This window comes from Salarias fasciatus, chromosome 14, assembly GCF_902148845.1.
Source record: "Salarias fasciatus chromosome 14, fSalaFa1.1, whole genome shotgun sequence".
Lineage (NCBI taxonomy): Eukaryota > Metazoa > Chordata > Actinopteri > Blenniiformes > Blenniidae > Salarias > Salarias fasciatus.
This window is the reverse complement of record NC_043758.1, coordinates 26,154,379-26,177,794: the sequence shown is the minus strand read 5'-3', so window position 1 is coordinate 26,177,794 and position 23,416 is coordinate 26,154,379. Positions and strand designations below refer to the sequence as shown.

At 45.3% G+C, this 23,416-nt stretch overlaps 2 protein-coding genes across 3 annotated transcripts in view; both read right to left on the bottom strand.

Moving 5' to 3' along the window:
• Nucleotides 1-1,242: 1,242 nt before the first annotated feature.
• akap1b (A kinase (PRKA) anchor protein 1b) lies at nt 1,243-23,238 on the bottom strand. Of its 2 annotated transcripts, none has more exons than XM_030109251.1 (11): nt 23,228-23,238; nt 10,143-11,608; nt 8,819-8,940; nt 7,547-7,673; nt 7,336-7,457; nt 6,285-6,462; nt 6,064-6,214; nt 5,828-5,895; nt 5,643-5,716; nt 5,499-5,564; nt 1,243-4,497 (listed from the first exon to the last, which is right to left on the bottom strand). In XM_030109251.1, exons 2-11 carry the CDS (start codon nt 11,581-11,583, stop codon nt 4,435-4,437), a joined length of 2,412 nt encoding a protein of 803 aa, XP_029965111.1. In that variant the 5' UTR covers nt 11,584-11,608; nt 23,228-23,238; the 3' UTR covers nt 1,243-4,434. The 2 variants fall into 2 exon arrangements, with proteins under 2 accessions (XP_029965111.1, XP_029965110.1); XM_030109250.1 differs by lacking the exon at nt 23,228-23,238 and adding an exon at nt 19,147-19,274.
• Nucleotides 20,521-23,416, bottom strand: part of nf1a (neurofibromin 1a) — a 68,029-nt gene continuing 65,133 nt past the window's right edge. The window contains exon 57 of the mRNA XM_030109248.1: nt 20,521-23,416. This exon is cut by the window's right edge and continues 2,244 nt beyond it. The gene's annotated coding sequence lies outside the window, so the exon portion shown is untranslated.

Below are 23,416 nucleotides of genomic sequence, written 5' to 3'. Positions count from 1 at the left end.
TACGTTCTCCATCTTACAGCTTCGCAGCTGTACAATCTGAAGGATGATGCTACTCATCCTCCTATATCTTTTATGTTGCTAAGCACTTTGTATTTTTTATCCTCTGAAAGGTGCTGTATAAATGAAATGTAATTACTTACATTGGCTGTGGCTGCTGTACATTTCCAGGTAAAGACGACTCCTGCTGCCAAAGATCAGAGACACTATAAATGCCCCTTCTGACTGTAGCTGTTTATGACCAGTACAACCCAGGCATGTCAAGACTCTGGGTAATTGTCACACAGTGGGAGCCAAATTTATACCTGAAGGGTCGGTGGCATTTCTGCTTTTAGATGTGAATGTTTTGTCAACAGCTTCATCATTGGGTATACTGTATGTACTTGAGGACACAGAAACTAAAAGAAACGAAAAATGAAAGAAGTTTCATTCAAATTTGTCCACATGATGGAGAAGTGACATGGAATTTCACTCAACGGTGAGAAAACCTCAAATCCAGACTCAGAGATAAGTCTGTGTGTTTTTCTCCTCCCACTCCAGGAGAGAACCAGGAAACCTGACTCTAAATTAATCATAGGTATAATTAATTCTGTGTGACTGTCTGTCGCTCTGTATTAGCCCTGTGATGGACTGACGGATGGTCCAGGCTGTACACGCCCTGCTTTTCACCCAAACTGGCACCAGCGAGACGTTGACGCAGTGCGGAACATGGCTGGATGGATCATACATGTTTTAACCAAAACCTATCTTTCTTATTAACTGCTGACCAACTATTTCCATTTGGTTAGGTTTACTTTTATACAACAGTGACTTAGATTTTGTTGAAATATCCACTGTGGTGGAAACCACTGGATATTTTATACAAGCCAGCATTTCATTCTTGAAGTTAGTTGCTCTGGTTCATATTACATGTAACTGGGCCACAGCAGTGCAATGGTTTTCAGAAGAATTCAGTTGTGGGTTTAATGGGCCTAATGTATTCAAGTGTGTGTCTTTGTATTGGCACTCTCAAGTGGTGTATAGTGTTCATTACTCAATGCAAACTGGCTCTGAATGGATTGATGGATGAATTTATCCATCCTACGATAAACTGGGCCATGTGATGGTGTAACAGCTGCATCGTGTGTGTGTGTGCGCGTGCGTTATCTCTGGACTATAAATGAATCAGCCGGAATCAATCAGTTCCCTTCTCCACAACTCAACCATGTCCATGAAATGGCAATGATAACAGACCACAAACACTTTCAATAACTTTTATTTTTTCCCTAATAGATCTGTACAATCAACAAATCAAACTTGATGAGCCTAGCAAAAAACAAAAAACAAAAAGAAAACAAACTGATCTGTACATGTTAAATGCTTTTGGGCACAACAGCTCAACACCCATTTTTAAATAACCAAATGATGACTTGTCTATCTATGCAAACACTTCTCACTCAGTCCCACAGCTTTAGACGGTGGAGTGAGCGACGGCGGGGAGGCGGGATGAACCAGAACGAAGCAAACAGAAACCAAAAAGTAAAACATGTTCCCTTTATATCGCTTTCTCTCCAGTGTTATAGAAAAGTACAGTCTAATATCTTATTTACAGAGAAATGAACCAAACTCGAGCTGGACCTTTAAGGTGTGCTGAGGTTTTCTGGACAGTGGGTGGGGGTGTACAAGCGTGGCATGATTAAAGAAGGGGGCCTGTAAAAAGGAAAGACTGAGCAGAGACGGAAAGCAGAGACTCGCACGAGCTACAGACAATATGGCTACTGCTCCAATTCCAGCACCAGCATGCGGGTTCCCTCCAGGTCCGTCCAACCACAAGTCCCATTTCTCTACGTCGGAAAAAACAAACCGAATCATCCCATTTTCCCTTCGACTGTCAAGAAGTCGATTCACCAATCGACCGTCACACTGCCCATTCCTGAGATACATTATTGAAGAATTATTAAAGTGTTGCTTGACAACATGTATGCACTTAACTCACCTAGTTTAGCTCAGTTGTGTCAAATTTAACACCTAAAGTTACCCTTTCTCCGATCTGTCCTTCAATCAGTCAACACAAAGCTGCCTTATTGCTAGAGTAACAGTGATTTAATTCCCATTAGAAAGACTCAAAAAGAAAGACAAAGAAAGGACACGGGGGTTGTGTTATTTAGAATTACAGTCACTGGCAGATAATCCCTCACAGGGTTCAGTCCGACAGAGAAGTGCAAGCATATGGAAGGTCTGACGTCGACTTCACTGAGAAACGTGTGAAAGACGGATTCATGGGAGCAGCGGTGGACCCTCAGGGGGCTCCGTCTAACAACAAATCATCAGTTCGAGTTAAGATCACAGCTCTTCCAGCCATGCCAATGTCAGTCAAAAGTGATTCGGACTTTACAAGTTCACCAACGCCGTGGTTCAGGGAGTCGGACTACAGGTTCGATCACATCCTAATGAGGCCTTCCTCATGAGACATTAACCACACAAAACAATGATTCAGGAGCTTAAGCGTCAGATTCGTAACAGGTCAAATCATCCTTAACTCTCCGTTCACCAATTTGGAGGGCCACGTATCACAAAGGTGGCTCCGTTATGACATGAAAGAAAACATTACAGTCCAGAAGCGTCTACTCATGACCCCCCGGTGACGACCGAAAGTACAAGTCAAGACTTCCACCCACTGGGAGGGACCTCCCAGACAAACTCATCAAAACTTTGAATTTTAGACCATTTTCTGTCAGTTTCATAATATTCAGGTCGCTTTGGCAAAACCTCAAATATCAGGAAATTCAGTAAAAGTTGAGAGAAGGATCGGTTTCGATTAACCCATATCGTATTCCTGCAGTTCTAAACCGAACAGGCGGGACGATAGGGTGGTTTACAGCACCGCCGTGTCGCACCAAACATTTCGACACCAGTTACATCAAGGCTTCACTTCAGTTTACCGACGGTCTGTTCCCTGCTCTCTACATACGTCACCTTTAAGTGCTCCCTCACCGTCTTCTGATTCGCCTGCTTCAGTAAGGTGATGACTTCTGGTGGAGCGTAATTTGACACCAGCTTCACCTTCTAGCATGCATTAAAGTGCTAAACTCAGGGCATGAGCCGTGATGTTTATAAAAAAATACTGCTGGGGAAGGGAAAACCTGGAGTCAGAGCAGCTTCCTGATAATCTGAAATGGGGAAGTTTGGGATTTCTTTTTGCCTCATGGTGCGTTTTAACACCCGAGAGCAACCGTGACAATTCCCCCCCCCCACAAACAAATGTAGCAGTTTTTCTTACGCTGCAAATAAAGTCTGATGTAGTGCCTCATGGATTAAGTGTTTTCATCTTAGCTCAGAAGTTCACCGTTTCTTTGGATTCAAACCAGCAGACACGCGTCAGACACAGTCATGTGAGAACACGATGAGTATCAACAGGTAATGGTATGTCAGGAGTCAACAGACGTCTAGCAGCTTTGATTCCCTTCAGATTTACAACAGTAACCATTTAAGTGTTTTAAAAATGCAGTCAGACTCGATTATAGTGCCATTAAATCACACAATCTTTTATAGAGTTTCCACAATTGGTTCTTTCAATCTTGAGGGAAGGAGAAAAAAAAAAAATCAGCTTTTATGATTTTGGAGAGAGAAGACTTTGGGATCCGCAGGTGCTCTGACAAGAAAAAGAAAAACTGGATCTTTTCTGCCACTCTTACAAGAAAAAACGGAGCATGAGGAAGATCCACATGACGATGCCAGAGAGAAAAAGAAATCCTGTAAGTAAAACCTGTGTTGGATTTATGGCTCTTCTGAGACGGCGTGCAGGTTGTGGTGGGGAATAAAGTGGAGTGAGAAGGCAGCCGGACCGCCCCCGAGAGGCTGGAAGAGACCACTCAGATCCTCCGTACCCACCACCTCTCCACCCTACCAGCTTTGAAATGGACCGACCTTCAGGCGACTGCACTGAGATTTTCATCTGATGTATCCAAGTTGTCCACAGGGAGGTAATGAGCTGCAGTCAATGTGCAAAGGCCCGAAAAAAAAAACCAAACCAACAGGTGGAGCTGGAGCCATTATTCTGTTACAATATAGATTTTCTTCTTCTTCTTTTTTTTTTTTTTAAAAATGACAAGTACCGCTTCCTTTCCTGCTTCATGTTCTTAGTGCACACGAACAAGAGGTGGAAGGTGGTCTCACTCGGAAGCAGAGAGAAAAAAAAAAACCCTGCAAACTCGATTTCTCGTGGAAGGAATGAGGAGCTGAGCTGGGGAGGAGAGAGAAGAAGAGCACAAACTGAGGGGGGAAAAAAAATAAGAGAAAAGAAAAACAATCTTCGATCGGGCGGCGTGTGGCGGAGTCGGGACTCTCCGGTCGGTGAGCTCCGGTTCCAGACTGCCGTCCACAGAGGCTCAGAGGGTGGAGGGAGGCGGGGGTGGTGGTGGTGGGCGGTTAGTTCAAAGAGGAGGGCATTTTAGGAGTTCAAAATCCATCCACCCAAACTCCCAGACCTCTCTCTGCCAGCGTGCGGTTCACCGAAATCACCTGCAGGGGGCGCACAGGCACAAGACGTCAAACTGCTATGTCCAAATACAGGTTTCCATCTGGATCTTACAGGATGAGCTTATACATTTCTAAATATAAGGAGATCTAAATGACATCTATTTGATGCACTCAGTTAAAACATGTACAGAAATAGTGGATAAAATAGGATGATTATAAATCAGACAAATTACAAATAAAGATATATAAACATTTCAAGACAGCCATGTTCAAAGGGAAAAATATAATCTTCAAAAAAAAAAACAACAACTAAGTTTTAGAGAGAGTAGAGAGAAATATTCATCTGCAGCCTGAAAACAGTTATGAAACTTCATATAAAACAGTTCCATCATGGTTTGTGAGAAAAGTTCCCTTCTTGCCAATCTATTATCGCTGTCATCTTTTCCCGTCATTGTGAAACAGAACTCAAGCGTCGACTCCTTTTTCATCATGACTTCTCATAAATGAAATGAAATATGAAATGCAGGGGACTGCATGGCACACATGTCCAGATTAAAAAAAACATATTGATGCATTTACTCTATACTGACTCTTGTACTAACATGTTTTTTCCCTCAATAAACTAGTTTGTTGCCAGATGAAGACGTCATCCGTTTATACTCAGGCTGTCAGACCAACAGAACCGACCAACAGGATGAAACTTCACAGCTGTGAGCCACAATGACATTACCTGCAGTACATTCATTTCACCACCAGGGGCACACTTCAGCCTATTATGTGTTAAATCAGTTCAGGTGATGAGGATCGCCACACAGATGAAGAAATGTGTCAACATATAAGAACTTCTACAAATTGACGAGTTATTCTGATCAGAATATGAACTCAACGATATATTAAGACTTTGTCACACTAAAACAAAGACAGATTTAGAGTTCTAGTTATTGATATCTTATAGTTATTTACTGAGCTCAAACTGTGCTGAATATGAACCTCAACATGAGCCTGACTGCCTGGATTACACCGATCGCCTGTGAGTAACATACCTCCTCCCCCACCATGTTCCAGAGATGGACCAGCGGGAGCCCCGTGTTGTTGTCGTAGTTCGAGACCTTTATGAAAGAGACGGAGAGGCGATGAGTTTGGCGAGCTGTGCCTCTGTGGAAATGCTACGAGCGCGCTGGTCCTACCTGAGCCAGCAGCGCCGCTCCTCTGGTCATCTCCTCCAGCGCAGACGTGGCCTCGGCCGAGAAACGGTCCTCTCCTGGTTGACGTGAGAGAAAACGCCACACAGAAAAAAAAACAGCGAATCACAAACATGCTGACTTGTTGGCACATTTTTCGAGAAGGCCTCCGATTAAAACTGAAGGGTTACCTGGAAGTGGGGCGATGTTATCAAGTAATACCTCAGCACCTTGGAACGGTAGTGTTACAAAATCAGACCTGGAACATGAATGAAAGCAGGCCGTTATTGGTAAACTTACAACCTCACAGATGCAGTCCTAACATCCTGAAGCGGTATCAGTTCATCCCTAATCCTGAACGAGTTGCTCAGAATCGCAGTCGCTGCTGTGGCGTTGGATCGACCCGAGCTGGACGCCTGGCGCTCACCTTATCTGCCGTAGTGTGTCGATCTTGACTCTGTCGTAGCCTCCGTAGTCCACGTACCGGATCTCCACCTCGTTACTTTCGCTGTAGAAGGAAATGACCTGCGCTCTCCACCAGGCTCCTTCCACCGCCGGCGCCGCACAGATCACGCCCACTGCAACGCAAACGCCACTTCAAGAAGACTGCTCTGAACTATGACTACGTGTGAGAGCGTGTCGAGGGACCTTCGGCAGGCGAGGGCAGGGCCGGGGTGCCCTGCTGGGAGTAGCACAGGAACATCTGCTGGTCCAGGCTCCGCAGGGCGTGGTAGGTGGGGTGTGTGTGCTGCTGGACGAAGACGTGGCCGGCCGACACGATGTTCACCACGATCACTTCCACCGTCACGCCGCTGGGCAGCAGGAGCTGGGGAAAAAAGACACACACTCGTTAAAGCCTTCATGTTCGATGATGAGCAACAGGAGAATATTGAATTAAAAAGCAGCATTAGATCATTTATCAAGATTAATAAAAACAGTAACACTATTTTACCAAATTACTTTCCCCCGTGTTACAATGCCGCTCATCGTTCTTGACAATGAGGCGCGGTTCCGTTACTATAATTCACATCTTTCAGCTAGTTTTTCCAGCACCAGAGCCCAGCCGAGTCGGTGGAGAATTAAATTGTGTGTGTAGAAAGACGGAACTGTGTTGGTGCCCTGATCATTCAAAGCAGCTTTTAAATCGAAGTACAGACATCTACTGACACACATCTATTGATTTTATTTTTACAGTGCTAAAATGCTATCCACAGTTACAAATCAAATTTATTTGGTGTCTGGTCTCATCACACAGCAACATTTGAATTTAGATTAATGTAGAGTTTCCTATTCGTAATTAATTCTATACCATTATTTACTCCAACAGACACTGACCTCTGGTGGATAAATCATGAACAGCAGGTACTTTCTTGGAAAGACTGGTTAGTTATTACCCTGTAAAGGGCCGGTTTTTGGTGGTTAAGCCTCCATAATTCAAAAAGAAAAAGAATTCACAGTCTCCCTTACATCCATCTACTATTTCACTATTTACTGAACTGAAAGGTAAATGTTTGTGTTTTGTTGCTTTAAACAGATCTTAGGATTCAAAAACTAAAATGTGAGACAAGACTGAAGCAGAAGAGACAGCAGCTCAATGTCAATACTTTTTTTAAGCACAGTACAGCGAGAAAAACTGAAGTGAGTATTTTCCCACAACTGTAGTGAGCGCGTCCCTCCCAGGGTCAGAGTGCGTCCTTACCCAGGAGGTGATGGGGAGTGAAGGCAGTGAAAGAGGCGGCGGGGCGTATAGATTGGTCAGGTCCAGGTCTTTGAACTTCTTCCCGATCAGAGCCAGGGCTTTATCCACCTGCTGCTGCGTACCTGCAGGGACAGGAAATACACACCGGGGGTCACACGGCGCTCTCATGCATGGCGGAAGAGTCCGCCGTGAGAAACACACACTCACTCACCCTCTATGTGGCAGATCTGGAACTCTTGTGTGTAAGGCAGAGTGGAGATGTAGATCTTTGCACCGGAGTTCTGCTTCAGGAAGCTCACGTATCTCCCCTGCTTCCCGATCAGCCGCCCCACAAGATGCTGGAACGCAGAGACAACGGGACGATGCGTTACGTTACATCCACAGAGATCCGATGATGGAAAAACTGTTTCCTCTTATCCTGTCTGAAGCAGCAGGGGATCATTTAAAGTACAAATGCAGTCAGTTTAATAATAATCAAAGTTGGATTACAATTGATACGTCCACACATGGTTCATCTTCTGCTGGGTAAGAGACTGATGACTTCTGTACGTCAAAAACATAACACATGTAAGTGAAATCTCGGCTCCTCATAAGGTCCTGACACTGTACAATAAAGAGACTAATATCAGAGATCTGAGAAATACATATTTTTACCACCTTTTTTTGCTGTAACAGTTTTTAACATCTTTAATTACATGGAAAAGGTTCCCTGCTGACAAGTAAACATTCCTACTTTTAAATAGCAGTTAAAAAGCTACATGAAATATATCACACCATGTTTAACAATTATCTAGAGATAAAACTGAAATGATCAAGTCAAAGTTGGACATTTCTCCTAATGTCAGCAAAGCTCTCAGTATATTGAAGTGCAAAAGCTTCAGTTCTGGAGGCAGCAGTGGTGCGATACAATATTTTTTTTTGTTAAATCTGAAAAATTGCGAAGCAAAGCACAGAGCTTCACAGAGAACCAGTACGTACAAGCTTTCTTCCCTTGTAAATCGAAAAACGTCATTTTTGTTTAGATCCAAGAAAATAATGTGAAATATGTACAACACTGGAAAAGCAAAAGAATAAATCAGGTTTTTTTTCTACATATAACATCACGGATGGGGCAATACCACTGTTAAAAGGACCAGTAGATACATATGCGTCAATTGAATGTCATTAACTGATACTCCATCATGCTCAGTCCTTCATCAGTCAATCATGTTCAGCGTGTAGCTTCACTGGTGTCTCAAAACTTTGAACGACTGCTTGGTTGTTCAGGGGATCTTTCGGGAGTACACTGCAGTATCAGACCTGATACGAGCATCTGAAGAGCAAAGACAAATAGAGCTTTATAGGCTCGACATACTGGATTTGAAGACCATGACAGTATTTCGTATTCAGTAGAGTATCTGTGCCAACAGACCAAACGGGCTGTAAACGACCTTTTCTTCAACCCTCCACGAGTCAACAGCTTGATCTCGTCGGTTCGACTCACCTTTGGCACCTCGATCTCCCAGACGATGAGCTCCGAGCTGGAGGAGGCGGCGTGGTTGCCCTGACTCTCCACGCCCATCGTGCAGCCGCTGTCCACGGAGTCCATGCTGTTGACGTCAGAACCTGGAAGCACAAGACGAGCGGTTTGAAGCAGGTTTTGGCTCCGGTCTGGAGGAAAAACCGCCGCTGTAACACTAAACTCTGAGCCGTCTCAACCTCAGCTGTCAGATCCAGGAGGACGGAGCTCGATCGGACTCACACACAGCCCCACAGTCCAGACTGGAAGTAAACACCCCTCAGGAACGGCGTGCTGCCGGTTCCTTCATCCCTCAGCGCTGGACTCCGAGGATGGCTGCAGGAACAGCAGCGCTGTGCTGAGCCGCTCCTTCCTCCTCTACCTGCTCCTCCTTCCTCCTCCTGCACACCTGATCCACATCAAGTGGATCTAATGAGGGCGTCGCCTCCACCAGCTGTGCAGGAGACGCTTCCATCGTGGAGGTTAGAGGTCGCTGCACAGCGTAAACACGTCTCTTTCCATAGGCTTCATTTTTCTGACTATAAGTCAGTTAATTTAGCAGTTTGGTTTGTAACACTAATTATATGAAAAGATATCAGATATCAGGCGCCATGTGGGGCCACTAGATCAGGAGGACAGCAGAAAGCTGCAGAAAAAACTCCATTACTACAAAAACAAAACCCTACACTGAGTTGGAACTGAAATTTAAAAAAATTATACACTAAACTCAGAACTAATGTGATTAGAGATTAAAACCCAGCCTCTGATACAAGTCACTTACTATCGTTGATGCATGAAATTGTTTTTAAATCTTAAAAGCACAGAAAAACCACATGAGAAAAGTAAAAGTTCCACGGCAGACTGTGCCGGGAATATTGAGGAAACGGGACAGAAAGAACAGCAAAAGCTCAACAACCTACAGAGAAAAGTCACTGAGCTCATACAAAACATCCACGGCCCTCTGTTCTCTTCTATGCTGTCAAATGAAATTTTATATTCCGATTTCAAGAAATTACCACCGCCTGTACTGAAGGTTTTGATTCACTTTGAGGCCACGATGAGAAGCACTGATCACACCCTGGGTGATTTGGCCGGATTTATCATTTTGACTGTTGAACTGATTTACTTTCTGGGAATTTCAATAAAAATGATCAAAGTAGCATCAGATAAACTTGATCAGAAGTAACACTTCAGGGTGTGACGTGTGAGGATCTCTCTCCTGTCATGTCTAAAACGCTCCAAAACGGAAGCTAGTGGCCCAGATCTGCTCTTTTCTTGCACTGGACGCTCCAGCGGAGCTCACTCTCACCTCCGGACTGGTCCGTCTCCGCCTCGCTCGTCCCGTGAGCGCCGTTCCTCAGACCCATCCCGTTGAGCCGCTTCAGTTCGCACGCCGCCTCCGCCGAGTCGTCCGCCGCCACCGCGGCGGCGGCCAGCACCGCCGCCTCCGTGATGCCCTCCACCAGCGACTGCGGCCCCGCGGCGTCCCTCTCGGCCAGGTGCGACACCTGGATGCCGCTCTGGCTGTGGAAGACGCTGCTCTGCAGGTCCTCGCTGCTCAGCCCGTCCTCCGAGTGGCACGTGCTGCAGGCCGAGTCCTCGGCCAGCGCCGCCGACTCGTCGCCCTTCAGCGCGGCGGTCCGCGACAGCGGCGAGGCCACGGGCCAGTGGCCCCTCTGCGCGTCGTGTGTCTGGTGGAGCCGCCGGCTGGCCTCCAGTGGCTCCCAAATGGAGGCTGAGGAGCAGCCGTTGGGCATCGCCGGCTCCACTTTCTCCGGCGTCTCTATGCAATCGCGGCCGGCGAGGAGGTGCTGCTGCGCCGACGCGACCGGCTCCTGGAGCGGCTGGATCCTGCCGCCGCCGCCGATGTCGGCGGCCTGGCAGCCAGTGACTCCGAGGACTTCCTGGGTGGCTGCCGAGATGACCTCGGTTATGAGTCCGGCTGCCAGGAGCTCCAGGTCCCGCTCCTCCTGCTCGTCCGGGGCGCCGCGGTGCAGCTGGATGTCGCTCGCGGCCGACTCTGGCGCGGCGTTGGGCGTGCTGGTGACTACGTGTTGGTGTAACTCCAGCAGCGGCATCTCCGCGGCGCTGATCTCCGACGCGCTCGTCCTCCAATCTTTACCCGGCGTGACGGTGAAGTCGGACGCCTCCTCCTGCGCAGCGGTACCGCCGCCGCCGTGGTGTTTGGCCACCTCGCCCTCCGGCTCCGGCCGCTGCGCCTCGGAGGGCGGCGCCGCCGTGGGGAAGGAGCTGCCGACTTTGGTAGACTGCTGGGCGGAGACGACCTCCTCGACGAGGCGTTCCTCCAGCGCCGGGGAGCTCCTCTCCGTGCCCGTCTGGGCATTCTGGGAGATCTGCAAGCCGTCCTCTGACGACCATTTCTGGACTTCCTCTGTGGTTATTCTGCCAATCTGAGGTGCGGCGGCGTCCTGTGGCGGCGCCGCTTCGCTGTGCTGGACCTGCAGGTGGGAAATGTCCTCATGCTCGCGCTGACTGCCGACCTTAGCAGGTCTGTGCGTGGGGCTTCCGGTGTTTTCTGTGGGGGACACGGAGCCTTTCTCCACCAGGCCGTTGCTTCCCTCCGCCGGGGACGACCGGAGGTGGCCCGCGGCGGCAGCGGCCGCCGCCCCTTCGGGGCCGTCCTGGCAGATGAGGCGCTCTTTCTTCCGCGAGATGTACCACCACCAGCCGATCAGCGCCAGGATCCCGGGAAGCGTGTACGGCACAACAGAGCGAAACCTCAGCGGCATTTCCACAGGACGCTAGCGGCTACACCTGGAAGACACACACACAGACAGCACAGGGGCGTTTTAGTGGAGCGTCCAACACACACACACACACACACACACACACACACACACACACACACACCACAAAACAATAACCACAGTTAAGATAAGTCCAAGAACATGTGCTGGTAGTTCATCAGCTTCATGCAGTTTCCTTCAATGACCACTCGAGGGCAAACTTCACCATCATTACCACATACCGCTAGATCTACACCATCAGAAATGTCACTTTCTTACATTAGACGACAGGACCGAGTCCTGACTGGATGTTTGTTTAGTTGGCATTTATTCTCTTTTCACTCGATTTATAAATCTTTAATATCATATAGTTATTCATGAGTGTTGGTGTCTGCAGGGATGCGAGTTGGCTTAAATAAAGCCATTTCCTGTAAAAGATCAATAAAGACTTGTTCTATTTCCCAAAAGCTCGAGCCTCTGTTAGTTGTTGTTAATGGGACTCAACACAAACTACGTCATGAATATTAAACTATTTAAATGCAGCCTCAATTTCCTCAGTTTGTGGCATTTTGCAGCTTTCAGGTATTTTTTTTTTTTTAATATATAAACTGTGTGGAGGCACAATTTCAACACTGAACCCGCTTTCTGTACAATCTGAAACACTGATCTGCTGCAAAAACATTACAAACCGCTGCACGTTTTACATTAAAATTCCAGTTAATGTCCTCTCAGTAAAACTCACACCAAGCAAGGTGATCAGCTTCGCTTATTCTGATGACACGCTGTATTAAAGCATCGTCTCACTTCTTCAGCTCAAGTGCATCGGGTAACATCTTGACCTACAGCGTGAGGGACAGTGGTCAGAAAGTGAACATCCAGAGAAATCACCTCACATGGTGCGATGCGAGCTCAGCCTGTCTGAACCAAACCCCAGCCGGGCCAGCTGGCTGGTCCTCAGAGCTACTGCACTGCTGCTCAGCTCTCGGCGCTACTTAGGAAGATTCTCAGCCGCAGGGGCAAATCCTTCACAGTTAAAGGGTAAATAAATGAAACTAAGGGCAGGCCGGGAGGAGGGAGGGAGGGGGCGCAGAGCGGGACAGCCCCTCTCTGCGTTCCACCTCGGAGGAGGCGACTCCGTGTCCGTGTTAAAAAAAGGCCATGCGTGCATGCCTTTCCTTAACGGAGCCGGCCGAGCACGCCTCCACCTGGAGGAATGCATCACATGGGCTGGATGTGACTCGATTACGTCCGGCCATGCTTGGAGAGCCGGTGCACATCGGCAGCTGTTACATCACACACACACACACACACTCGAAGGTTAACACACCAAAAGCAAACCTGCCGTTTCGTTGGAGACAAATGAATGGATGTTAAAGGAAAAAAAAAAGGGACTACCTGGAACAAACACTATCCAGACATAAATCCTTCAAGAAACGACTGTAAACCGTGGCGAGCCCCGGAACAGAGGGCCTGAGGTCAGCCAAAGCCTCAGAATCTGATCCCGGGGTCAGCAGGTAGCTCCTGTGTCAAGGTCTGCTGTATGAAAGACACGACAACAATCTGAGCTGCACAGGAGGCAGGAATAAAATAAAAACAAAAACACAGGAATCCATGCAAAGTGCATGCTAAAATGAGAGCACAGGGCTTTTCCTTTATGGTTAGCAGTGAGTAAAGAGACCTGAACATAATGCATGACAGAGATGACAGTTATCTGCACCTAGTCTGGATGTCAAATCTACATTCGAGCTGCAGGACATCAGGCCACGATTAACTTTAATAAAAACCCAGCAATATGACATTATTGGTTTTGTGTATTGAGATTTCTTTTGAGGTGAATTGAACAGTATCAGTTATATTTTTCTTTCATACTGAAAGTGTTTTCATTTGGATTTTGCAGAGCATGGAAACTTCATTTAACTCAGTTCATTCAGTCTTTTTCTATTAGTGCATGTTGATATATGTTGTGCAGTCAATGCACTTTTCCTTGCAACAACTCATCCAGAGGAGAAAAAAAATTTGAACAGTGGATTTAGTTCTGCACATTTCCAAATAGCAAAAGAAATCCTGAACGGTCCACCCTCCAGAGAAGCATTCGTGGGAGTATGGCGAGTGCTCAGTGATCAGCGAGGCTCTCCCCTGAACAATCGCTAACATTTAGAATAAAGGGCAATTGCACACAAACACACACACACACACATCCCCCCCAACGTGAGCCTCGTCTTCAATAATGCATAGCTGAGAAGACTGGTTCCCAAAGAGGTGGGAAACCTACACCAGTGTTCTCCAGGCCGGAGCTGGGAGGCAGCGGCCTGCGTGTTTCACATGTCTGCAGCTCCACCTGCTATCAGGCGTCTGAGTGGACGCCCGTCACACGTTCACCAACGCCGTTTCCTTCAAAACGACTGAAAGGCGACGTCCCGCCGAGACCCTCCGACACCCGTCTCGTCCCTTCTGCGTTTCCTCCACACACTCCGGGAGAGAAAGTAGAGCCTAAACCTGTTCGTTCCGTCTGTCAGCCGTTGTTATTGTTAATGAAAATGAATCACTGCTGTGGAGGTATGTCCACCCTGCACGTACACACCAGCCACACACACTTCCCCCTCATGAGGAAACTCAAAGAGCTCCCAGAGTTAAAGAAAAACAATCAAGCAGTTTTGTTGTAATGAAAACACTCATTTCTTCATCCCTGCTGTTCACAAACGTTCACTTACTCTGGATTGAAGAACTGATTACACTCCTACTTAGTTACATTTGAAGTTAGAAGTAACACATTCTAAACACTGATAAATGCTACACTTCTGAAAACTGTTGATTGTGAGTTTGCTTCATCTCGGAGTTGAAATGTTTGTTCCCGTCTCTGACAGAATGTTTCGTTTCCACCTGATTCACTGTGCTTTTAAAGAACAGTCATCACAAAAAAGCCAATGGTCCATGGTCCTAAATAAACACATGACTTTAAGCTCTTTTAAACCTCATAAATCAAGTCACGATGTCTGATTAACAGTTGAGTCAACGCAGGCGATTACAATAAATTCAGAAAGTCAATCAACAAAAAAAAAAAAAAATCACTTGTTATAAACATTAATTCAAAGTTTATTTTAAGATTTATCTGTTCAGTCAGCAACATTAGATCTTTGACTTTAGAGTTTTTTTCAATATATAATGTGCTGCTAGTAAACGACTGCTGCTCAGGAAGCCACAGAGAGCGACCTTGAAGCATTCTCGTCTTTTACCATTCACCAAAAACAGATAAAGTGCTGAGAAAAGACAATCTGATCATTTGGTTTGTTACATGAAGGTTATGAACATCGAGAGACGTTTAACAAAATCAAACCAAATAAATCTCAAGTGAAGAGACGCGCTCAAGGCTTTATATGTTGTACGTATCAAATTACTGTTAATTTGATGTTTGTTTCCTGAATCTAGCAAGTGTTTCTTCCAACAAAAACACGAAAGGTTAAATAATGAAAATATTTTTATGAAAAACTCCACAAGAAAGACGGGACATTTCTGACTAAACAACACAATTTCTGTTATGATGCAGTTTATGGGAGAAAAAGTCATTTAATTCATTTTAATGCCAAATACTAGGTTAAAAATAGCAAATGTGTCCAAGAAAATATCAAATTGTGCAATAATTTGAAGTGCATTTGCATTTTTCATTACTTTAATTGCTTGATTTTTGATAAAATGTCTAAAAAATAAAGAGCTGAGATGTGAAAATGTTCAGTATCACTTCAGTCCACTCTAATCCATTCTTTGAGCTTCCTCTTGACTCTAGCTCATATTTGTGGATTGCTCTTTGGTTGCTGTGCGTCTGACAGCAGGTATGAAACCAGAGCAGCGTTCCTGAGCTAACAGACCTGACGTGGCGAGCGTGCCCAGTGGACACCTGTGACCTTGATCTTTGACCTTACACGGCTTCAAGACACGCGATTTTGTCTCCGAGTGGGGAAAAACACGCCGCCACGATGAGACTACGCGTGGTCCGTTTAACCTTGCTCCGTGTCCAGGGTCTCTCCGGGGAGAGCTCATAACGGCGTGCGTTCAGCGCGAGAAACACCCGCATGGAGGTGTTTAGAGGAAAGAGACGCCATGCAGGCTCGACGTGGCGCCCAGAACACAGCTAATGAATAACTGGAGCCTCAGTCGCTCCCGTTTTAAAGGAACGGGTCCACAAAAAAGCCCAACTCCTCCACAAAGTCGACTTTCCACTTGACGTGAGAAGACAAAGCAGTTCGGTTTGGATTTGAGGCAGAAAAGCAGCCGGCGGTGGCGGCTCGCTCCACTTTCACCTTGCACAAGGTTACACCGGCAGAGCCCAGCAGAGGGCAAGACGGCCGCTCGTCTTCAGCGGGCCGACCTTCGCCTCCGCTCCCAACTTCCTAAAAGACTCTGGCATGCCGAGTGCAGGCTTCATAAACCACGCTGTCAAACATAGGGCTCGCGGGCTGAAAGGTGGACAGACACCAGAGGGAACATTCGCCTGAAACCACAAGAATTTAGTTTTTCTTGTCTTTTTTCCAAACTTTCTCAGTAAGTAGAGAAGACATAAAACTGAACTTATTAGGATTAGTGACTACTAAAAAAAATAAAATAAAAACACATGCACATTGAAGAATACAGAAATCCAGTGTTTTAAATGGAACCAACATTATCATGAAGGAAATGATTCAGACGGAATTTTAAATCATTGTGCTAAATTAATTTAAACAGGAACAAATGTTCTTTTTTCCTGCACTTCTAGATGTCTGGTTTTGTGAACAGATAATTGTAATAATTTACGTCACAGATTTAACCTATTCCTTTATCTCAATATGATTAATAATTTTTATGCATTGTTTACATTTTCATTGTAATGCTTTTCTAAAGCATTAATCCTCTGTGCGTTTGTCCAGAAATAAACATCACTTATTGTTCCTGATTATCATGCAGTTCGGCTCTGAAGACCCTCCTGAATGTTCCACAATATATTCTACTCTCCTCACTTATCAGCGGACACACATTAACTGTAAATGTGACCTAGAAACAGTCCAGTTCTGTCTCTGTCCCTGTCCCTGTTATCAGCTTTTAGAATCCTCATGAGGGCAAAAGTTAAACCACAAAGAAAACCGATTTCAAATGCTTAACAGAAGTAACCGCTGCTTCTAAAGTCAAAGTCATTACACTATTCTGAATTGGCCCTGTGTCCTAAGCTTTAAGTGCATTATGAAGCATATGAACATGAATATTTGAGCGATTTCACAGTATTTTGCACCAGGAGACTATGTTCAAAAAAATTTAATTGTGAAATGTTACACATTCTCAGTGTTCAACCTTTTGAGTCTTGTATGAAGATACTGAACTAAATTTTCATTTCATTTGTAGCTGACGGATTACGTTCCCATCATTTCACATTTCATACCCATTTGTGATGAAATTGGAATTTTTGTTGCCCCTGTCATAAAAGGCTTTACAACACCAATTTTCTCTGATGTGGTTACTTAATGTAAACTTAATATGACATAATTTCATATTGTCTGAGAGAAATTCTTAATATTGTTCCAAAACAAAGCGTTCACATGGTGAATTTCTGTTAAAGAGAATATGAACTATGTGCAAAGAAAGTAGGGCTGCATGGTTAATCACAGATCTATCCTGACATTCACAGCATGCAGCTGATCTGCAATGAATTCAGATTTACAGGCTCTGCATGCCAACATATTTGACCAATCACACAGAGTCCTACTGCACGAGATAATGCTGGCAGCAGAGAAGAGTAAAAATCACAAAAATCAACAAGCTTCTGAGTTGCAGGAACTGGGAGCTGCAGACTCACGTGTGATTAATAAAATCTGATTAGAAATGGGTCCAAGAAGAGAAAAAGCACTGGTATAAATTGAAAAACATCAAGTGTTGAGTGTTTCAAGTGCAAGTCTTAATATTGTGCAACCTTACTACAAAAATAAAAAAGTGACTACAATAGCAGGTTGTTTTTTTTTTTGCCTCAAAAAGATTCAAAATCTTTATATAAACGAGGTGACCAGACAGGTTCGCCTCGCTGGGATCGAACCCGCGACTCCGCCTCCTCAGCGGGTCGGACGGTCACCCTGGAGCGGCTGTAGCAACAGGCTAGCAGCGACCACCGGCTCGCTCCGTGGCCCCCGCTGATGTGACACAACTTTGAGCGATGACTTACGCTCCCGGCAGAACATCTGAGCTAATTATACCTCCGCCGGGGGAGCGTGGCTCGCAGTAATCCCGCTGGCAGAGTGTGGAGCCGGGCGTACGCGCCTCCATAAAGGAGCGTACCGGGAGGCTGGCTGTATAAAGTTCAAAGGACACGGCGTGGAGGTGCACGTAAACCTCCGCGTGCCTCACGTTCTGTTGCATTAAAGTGTGCCTTTGGTGTATTATAACAATAAAACAAACACCGAGATGCACCGAGTGCATTTTTATAAAAAAAAGAACGTGCAGACATAGTCGAACAAGTGCCAGTTAGCTAGCAGCGTCCTCGATTTACAGAAACTGAAACTCAATCCACGCCGCTAGATCCCTCTGGCGAAAGCCGAAATGTGAGAGAGCCCGGCGGGCACGCAGAGCTCACGCTGCGGGCAGCACAGCGGCTCGCAGCGTGCAGGACGCACGGAAGAAAGGCTAAATTCACCGCAAAGTACACGGAGTCTGGCGTGACAACGCAGAGGTGGTTGTGACCTGACGCTAACAGTAGTGGGGATAATACAGCGTGGCCGGGAAGGAGGCCGCAGGACACACACTCACACACACAGTGGCACACTCGCACACACACTCCGAAGTGTGAAGTTAGCACCAGACATTGACGCTCATGCTAAAGTCTCCACGCTCAAATGCGTTCACGGTGCCGAGGAGGCAGCTAATCACACACACTCGTTTGATTATGACACCGTGACCGTCCGGTTACACCATTAGAGCGGCATGTTCCACAGAGTGTCCTCCAACCGGAGCGGGAAACACGGCCGGGGTGCGCAGGGAGAGCTGGCCCGAGTCCGCCTCGTGACGCCCCGGGTAAAGGACACTCGGAGCCCGGCTCTTGCCCCGTCCCGCACGGGCCTCAGACCTTCACGCTAGCTGGCTAGCCGGCCCTGACGCAAATGGCAGCCGACTTGCACCGTGCGCGCACAAACACACACACCGCTGACAACCCGCAACGAATGCGTACACACACACACGCTTAAGTAGGGGCACGTTAGCATGTGCACGGAGCCGGGGAGAGTACAGTTGCACAACCCGAGGTGAGGGGGGGGTGTAGACGGATTGCTGCCATAGTGAAGTTATGGGAAGATGTGCGGGGCTAGTGGTTCAATGACATGGGCTCAGCACGCGCACTCGGCGGGGCAGTGAGCGCCAGACAGCCCGCTAACAGGCACGCTGATGTCCCTTGATGAATACGTGTGGCCGGCGTGCCGCTTCTGCGGCTGCCGGTGTGGATACGGAGGAAATCCCGCTGCTCAGTGTACAAGACGCAGCAGGCTACATGCTAGCACGCTGCCCCCCTCCCACCATCATTCAGTTTAGTGAGTTCTCTCCTGGATGTCTGACGTTACTTACAGAATTTTAGGGTCCTCGGCGCCGCCACGATGAGAGAGATCCTGACAGTGAGAGATTTTTAACCGAGTACCGGTGGAAAGTCGAGCTCTACTCCCCACGTGTTGACCGACCAGCTCCCGTCTAAAAAAACACAGACTAAACAGCTGGGCAAGTCTCGCGATATTTGAGCGTGTGAGCGAGACTGCAACAGCGGTTAATACCCGAATTGACCACTAGAAGGCAGCAGAGATAATGCAACCACTGACCACTCGAGCAGCAGATGTAATGCCAGCACTGACCACAAGAGGACAGCAGACGCAACACCGACCACTAGAGGTCAATAAACACTCTCATACTGAAAAAAAGTGTTTAAAAAAAAGCTTGGCAGGTGCTAAACTATTTCAAATGTACAAAAGATAAACATATGTATACTTTCTTTTAAACTTTTTATTCATTTTTTTTATTTTCATGTCAATGTTTCATCATTTTACATTTTTTTAACTTAATTTCTTTGGTGTTTCCTCACCGTTTGCTCCCATCACTTTCAATGTAGTCCTTGACATTGTGTATAAAACCTGAATTGAGTCTTCATCTGCCTCTGTTTCATGACAGGAATATTAAATGATGGGGTATTAGCTTATGTGAGAAGTCAGAAAGCTTTATTCTAGTGAATTACAATCAGTTCAAAAACAATTTTCAAATCCATTCTAAAAGAGGCAGACATCGGTGATGGTAAATCAGTAGTTATGAAGCTGCAGGGCTTTGGATTTGTGGTTTTGGGTAATCTCGTAAAAATAGGTTGAGTAAAAAACAAAAGTTTCTAGAATCTCTAAGAACTGACTCATGAACTTTTCTTCTGATAACATTTGATTAAATACTCTGATTTGGATGTACATTTACACAGGAGTTTCTAACAATGTTTTAGTTCTACAGCCAGACTGTCAAAATGTTTTGACTTTTTCCTATGTGAGGAATTATTTTATTATCAAGTACAAGTTGCACTGCCCATTATATGGATTGATCTGCTGATCGGTGATCTTGTGTCTTTATTTGAAATCCTAATTTGATGGATCCTATATCTAATGTGCTGTGTCATCTCACAGATTCAGACCACTTGGAGAGCAAAACATTTTATTACTAACACTGGAATAGTTCAATTTGTATATTATTATACAGAAACTAACTGCTTTACAAAAACAAAATGATACAATATCACATGTATGTACAGTGTAGTAAATATACCATCTCAAATTGTACACAAAGTATTTACAATTGTCACACATACTGCATTAAAAACAAAACTCAGACTAATACTCTACAGACATTAGATTTTGCATAACATCAAATAAAACATGCCACATTTTGAGGTTTTTCATCTTTACAAATCCATGACCGTTTTTTAAATTAGTGCAAGTCAACCACTTGTTTAAGAGGTTATGGATACAGAATCCTTAATCATTTCATTCACACACAAACTGAAACCTGGAAACCATGGCGACCTGCGGACACAGTGCTCAGATGAAGCTTGCCTTCACATTGTTTTGTTTTCTTTTGGCGGCGTTTAGTAGAAGGAGTGTGAGCGGCCGACTCCTGGAGGGGGGGAGGGGGGGGGGGGGTGTAGAGGAGATCGAGGTGAGGAGACCTGGGACTGACTTTGGAGGTGAATTCAGAACTGGTTCTCTATTCTTCAAGTATTTGCTTGAACAACATTGTTGAAACGCGCCATCTTCCTCAACTCTTCTGTAATCTGATGGCACGACATAAGACACCGAACACCGTCCAGACCCCAGGAAGAATGTCAGCATTGTACATTCACAGGAAGCAAACTCAAAATTACTCTTTGGTTTTACTGATTCAAAGACGACATCCGATGCCCCCTACTGGTGACGGCAGTCATGGCAGAAACAATGAACACATAAAAACCTCAATCCAGGATAAATCTATTTTCCTGCAAAATACTTCTGATACTTTCAAAAACTCATCAAACAAGTGAAATGATTTCCCACTGAATGAACACATTAAGTGGCGTGAACATTAACGATCCGTCGCAGTAAGCAAATCCTAACAATTTTAAATGGTTTTAATGTCTGAAATCCCAGAAATTGCTGTGATCTTCACTAAAAAAAGATCCTTCTGATTAACACAGAACTTTTCAAGACCAACTTGATTTAAGTGTCTCATGAATTGTCATTCATTTCACCTTTACCCAACTCTGTCTCCAGAATCAACCTTTCTTACCCCAAACCATATGGATTAATACTTAAAATTAAACTAATGTGTGCCTGAATGGACACCTTTCAGAATGTCAGAAGGAAAACACTAACCAATCATTTTGGAACAGAAATATTTAGAAATTCTCATGATTCTCCCCCAAAAACCTGCATTTCCCAAGAACTATTCAAGTATTTTTGTATGCCTAAATCCTCCCCAAACATGGTTGTGGTGTTTACATATTTACAAATTTCATTCAACTCTTTTCTAGAAGAGAAAATACACTGTGTACTTTAACCAAAGAGCTGAAGACCAAACACTGACCAAGAAGTGTTTTGGTGCTGCACCAAATCAAGAACTTTGTGTGCTTTCAAACAAAAATGTAGCGTCAAGTAGTTTCATGGATTAATAGTTGGAAAATCTGTGACCCTAATCTTTCCGAAATCCATTCAAGAGTACCAAACTCCAACCGCTTTGTTTTAGAACCTATATTCCCTCATTAAAAAAAAAAAAAAAAAAAAAAAAGTTGAAACCGTATCTTTGGTTATGAGAAGTAGAGAATGAATCCACATTATGTAGAAATGTACAATATTGGCATTTTTTCTGGCGACTTGATGGTTTCACGTAGAAAAAAAAGGAGAAAGTCAACCGTTATTCTGTTTCAAACTCCTCTAGGTTTGTAGAAAAGCTTCCAAACCCACGAGTAGCATCGAACGTACAGGCAGCCAAAGCTGCAGCTTGATGCAGAGATCTTTTCTAGCAGGAATGGGACAGATGATGACCATCCCAACCTCTCACTCTGCGAGTCACAGAGACGAGCATTCAGTGTGATTCACTCAATACGGGCAAGAAACCTTTCAAACAGGTTTTTGAAGTCATTCTTCCTTTTTGTCATCCCATTGGAGTGAATTACTAAATGCTGCCCCTCATAAAAACGCTCCTTTCTATGAAACATGAGCATCGATTGAAGGAGCTACAGGGAGAGAGATTGACAGCTGCTTCCTTCGACAGCTGTACAGGACATAAAACTAGAGTGAACAGATTCACAGATGCGTCCGTGGAGTCGTACAACAATACTCAACTCTATACATGCATAGATGTTAAGGCAGGGTTGAAGCGTTCTGAAAGACCGAGCTCATGAGCAAGTCTCATTCGACAACCTGCTTCAGGACTTCACTGCAATATACTGACTTTGAAATCTGTCGATCCACAGCTGGTCCCAAAACCTGCACCGCGTACTGGACCTGAAAACTGTAGATGCCTGTACTGAAAAGGGATGGTACTAATGGCAAATGTCTGAGAGGAGTGCATGACGACAGGGTGGATGGATGGATGGATGGATGGATGAGTTGTGGGTTCAAGTCCAAGAAGTTGACAGTCAAGTAGGAAACAAGATGATTTTAGATTTTTAGCAAACACTTCAGAGCACAAAGCCCAACTAAGACATTTCTGACGTGACTTCTTAAAAGCAGCACTAATGTCCCTTTAACAGGTCTTTACCCGTCGAATTGTCACAGATTGTTCTAATCGCTTCTTGAAGTGAGGACAAACCTACTGACGTGGTCTCCTCAGCAGAAAGACAGACCGGCCACTGATCTCCAGACTTCAGAAATCTACTTTCTCTCCAGACGTAAACACACATGGTGATGCATAAGGACGGAGTGATGGTGTCGGTCATGCGGATTGTTAAGTCATCCTCCACTGTACTTCCACATGCACGTTATCAAATGAAAAAAAAAAACAAATAAACACATGCATGGCGTTCACTGTGATGAACAGAGTCCACAACACGACGATGTAAATGGAAAGGCTTGAAACATGAAACCCTCTGAGTCGATGCGAAGTGCAGCAAATGATCTGGAACAAACTGGAACGAGCGTGTTTCAGGTACAGTATGTTAGACTTCAGCAATACTCCCGAAGTGCACTGGGTGGCAGAAGTGAGTCACCTTCCCTGTATTCCAGAGCTGAGTGACTCACTGCACCACCTTATGGCAAAATGTGGTATTGCAAGACCACAGGCTTTTTTTTTTTCCCCTTTCTTTCTTCATAACTTCATGAAAACCAACCAGAATAGTCTC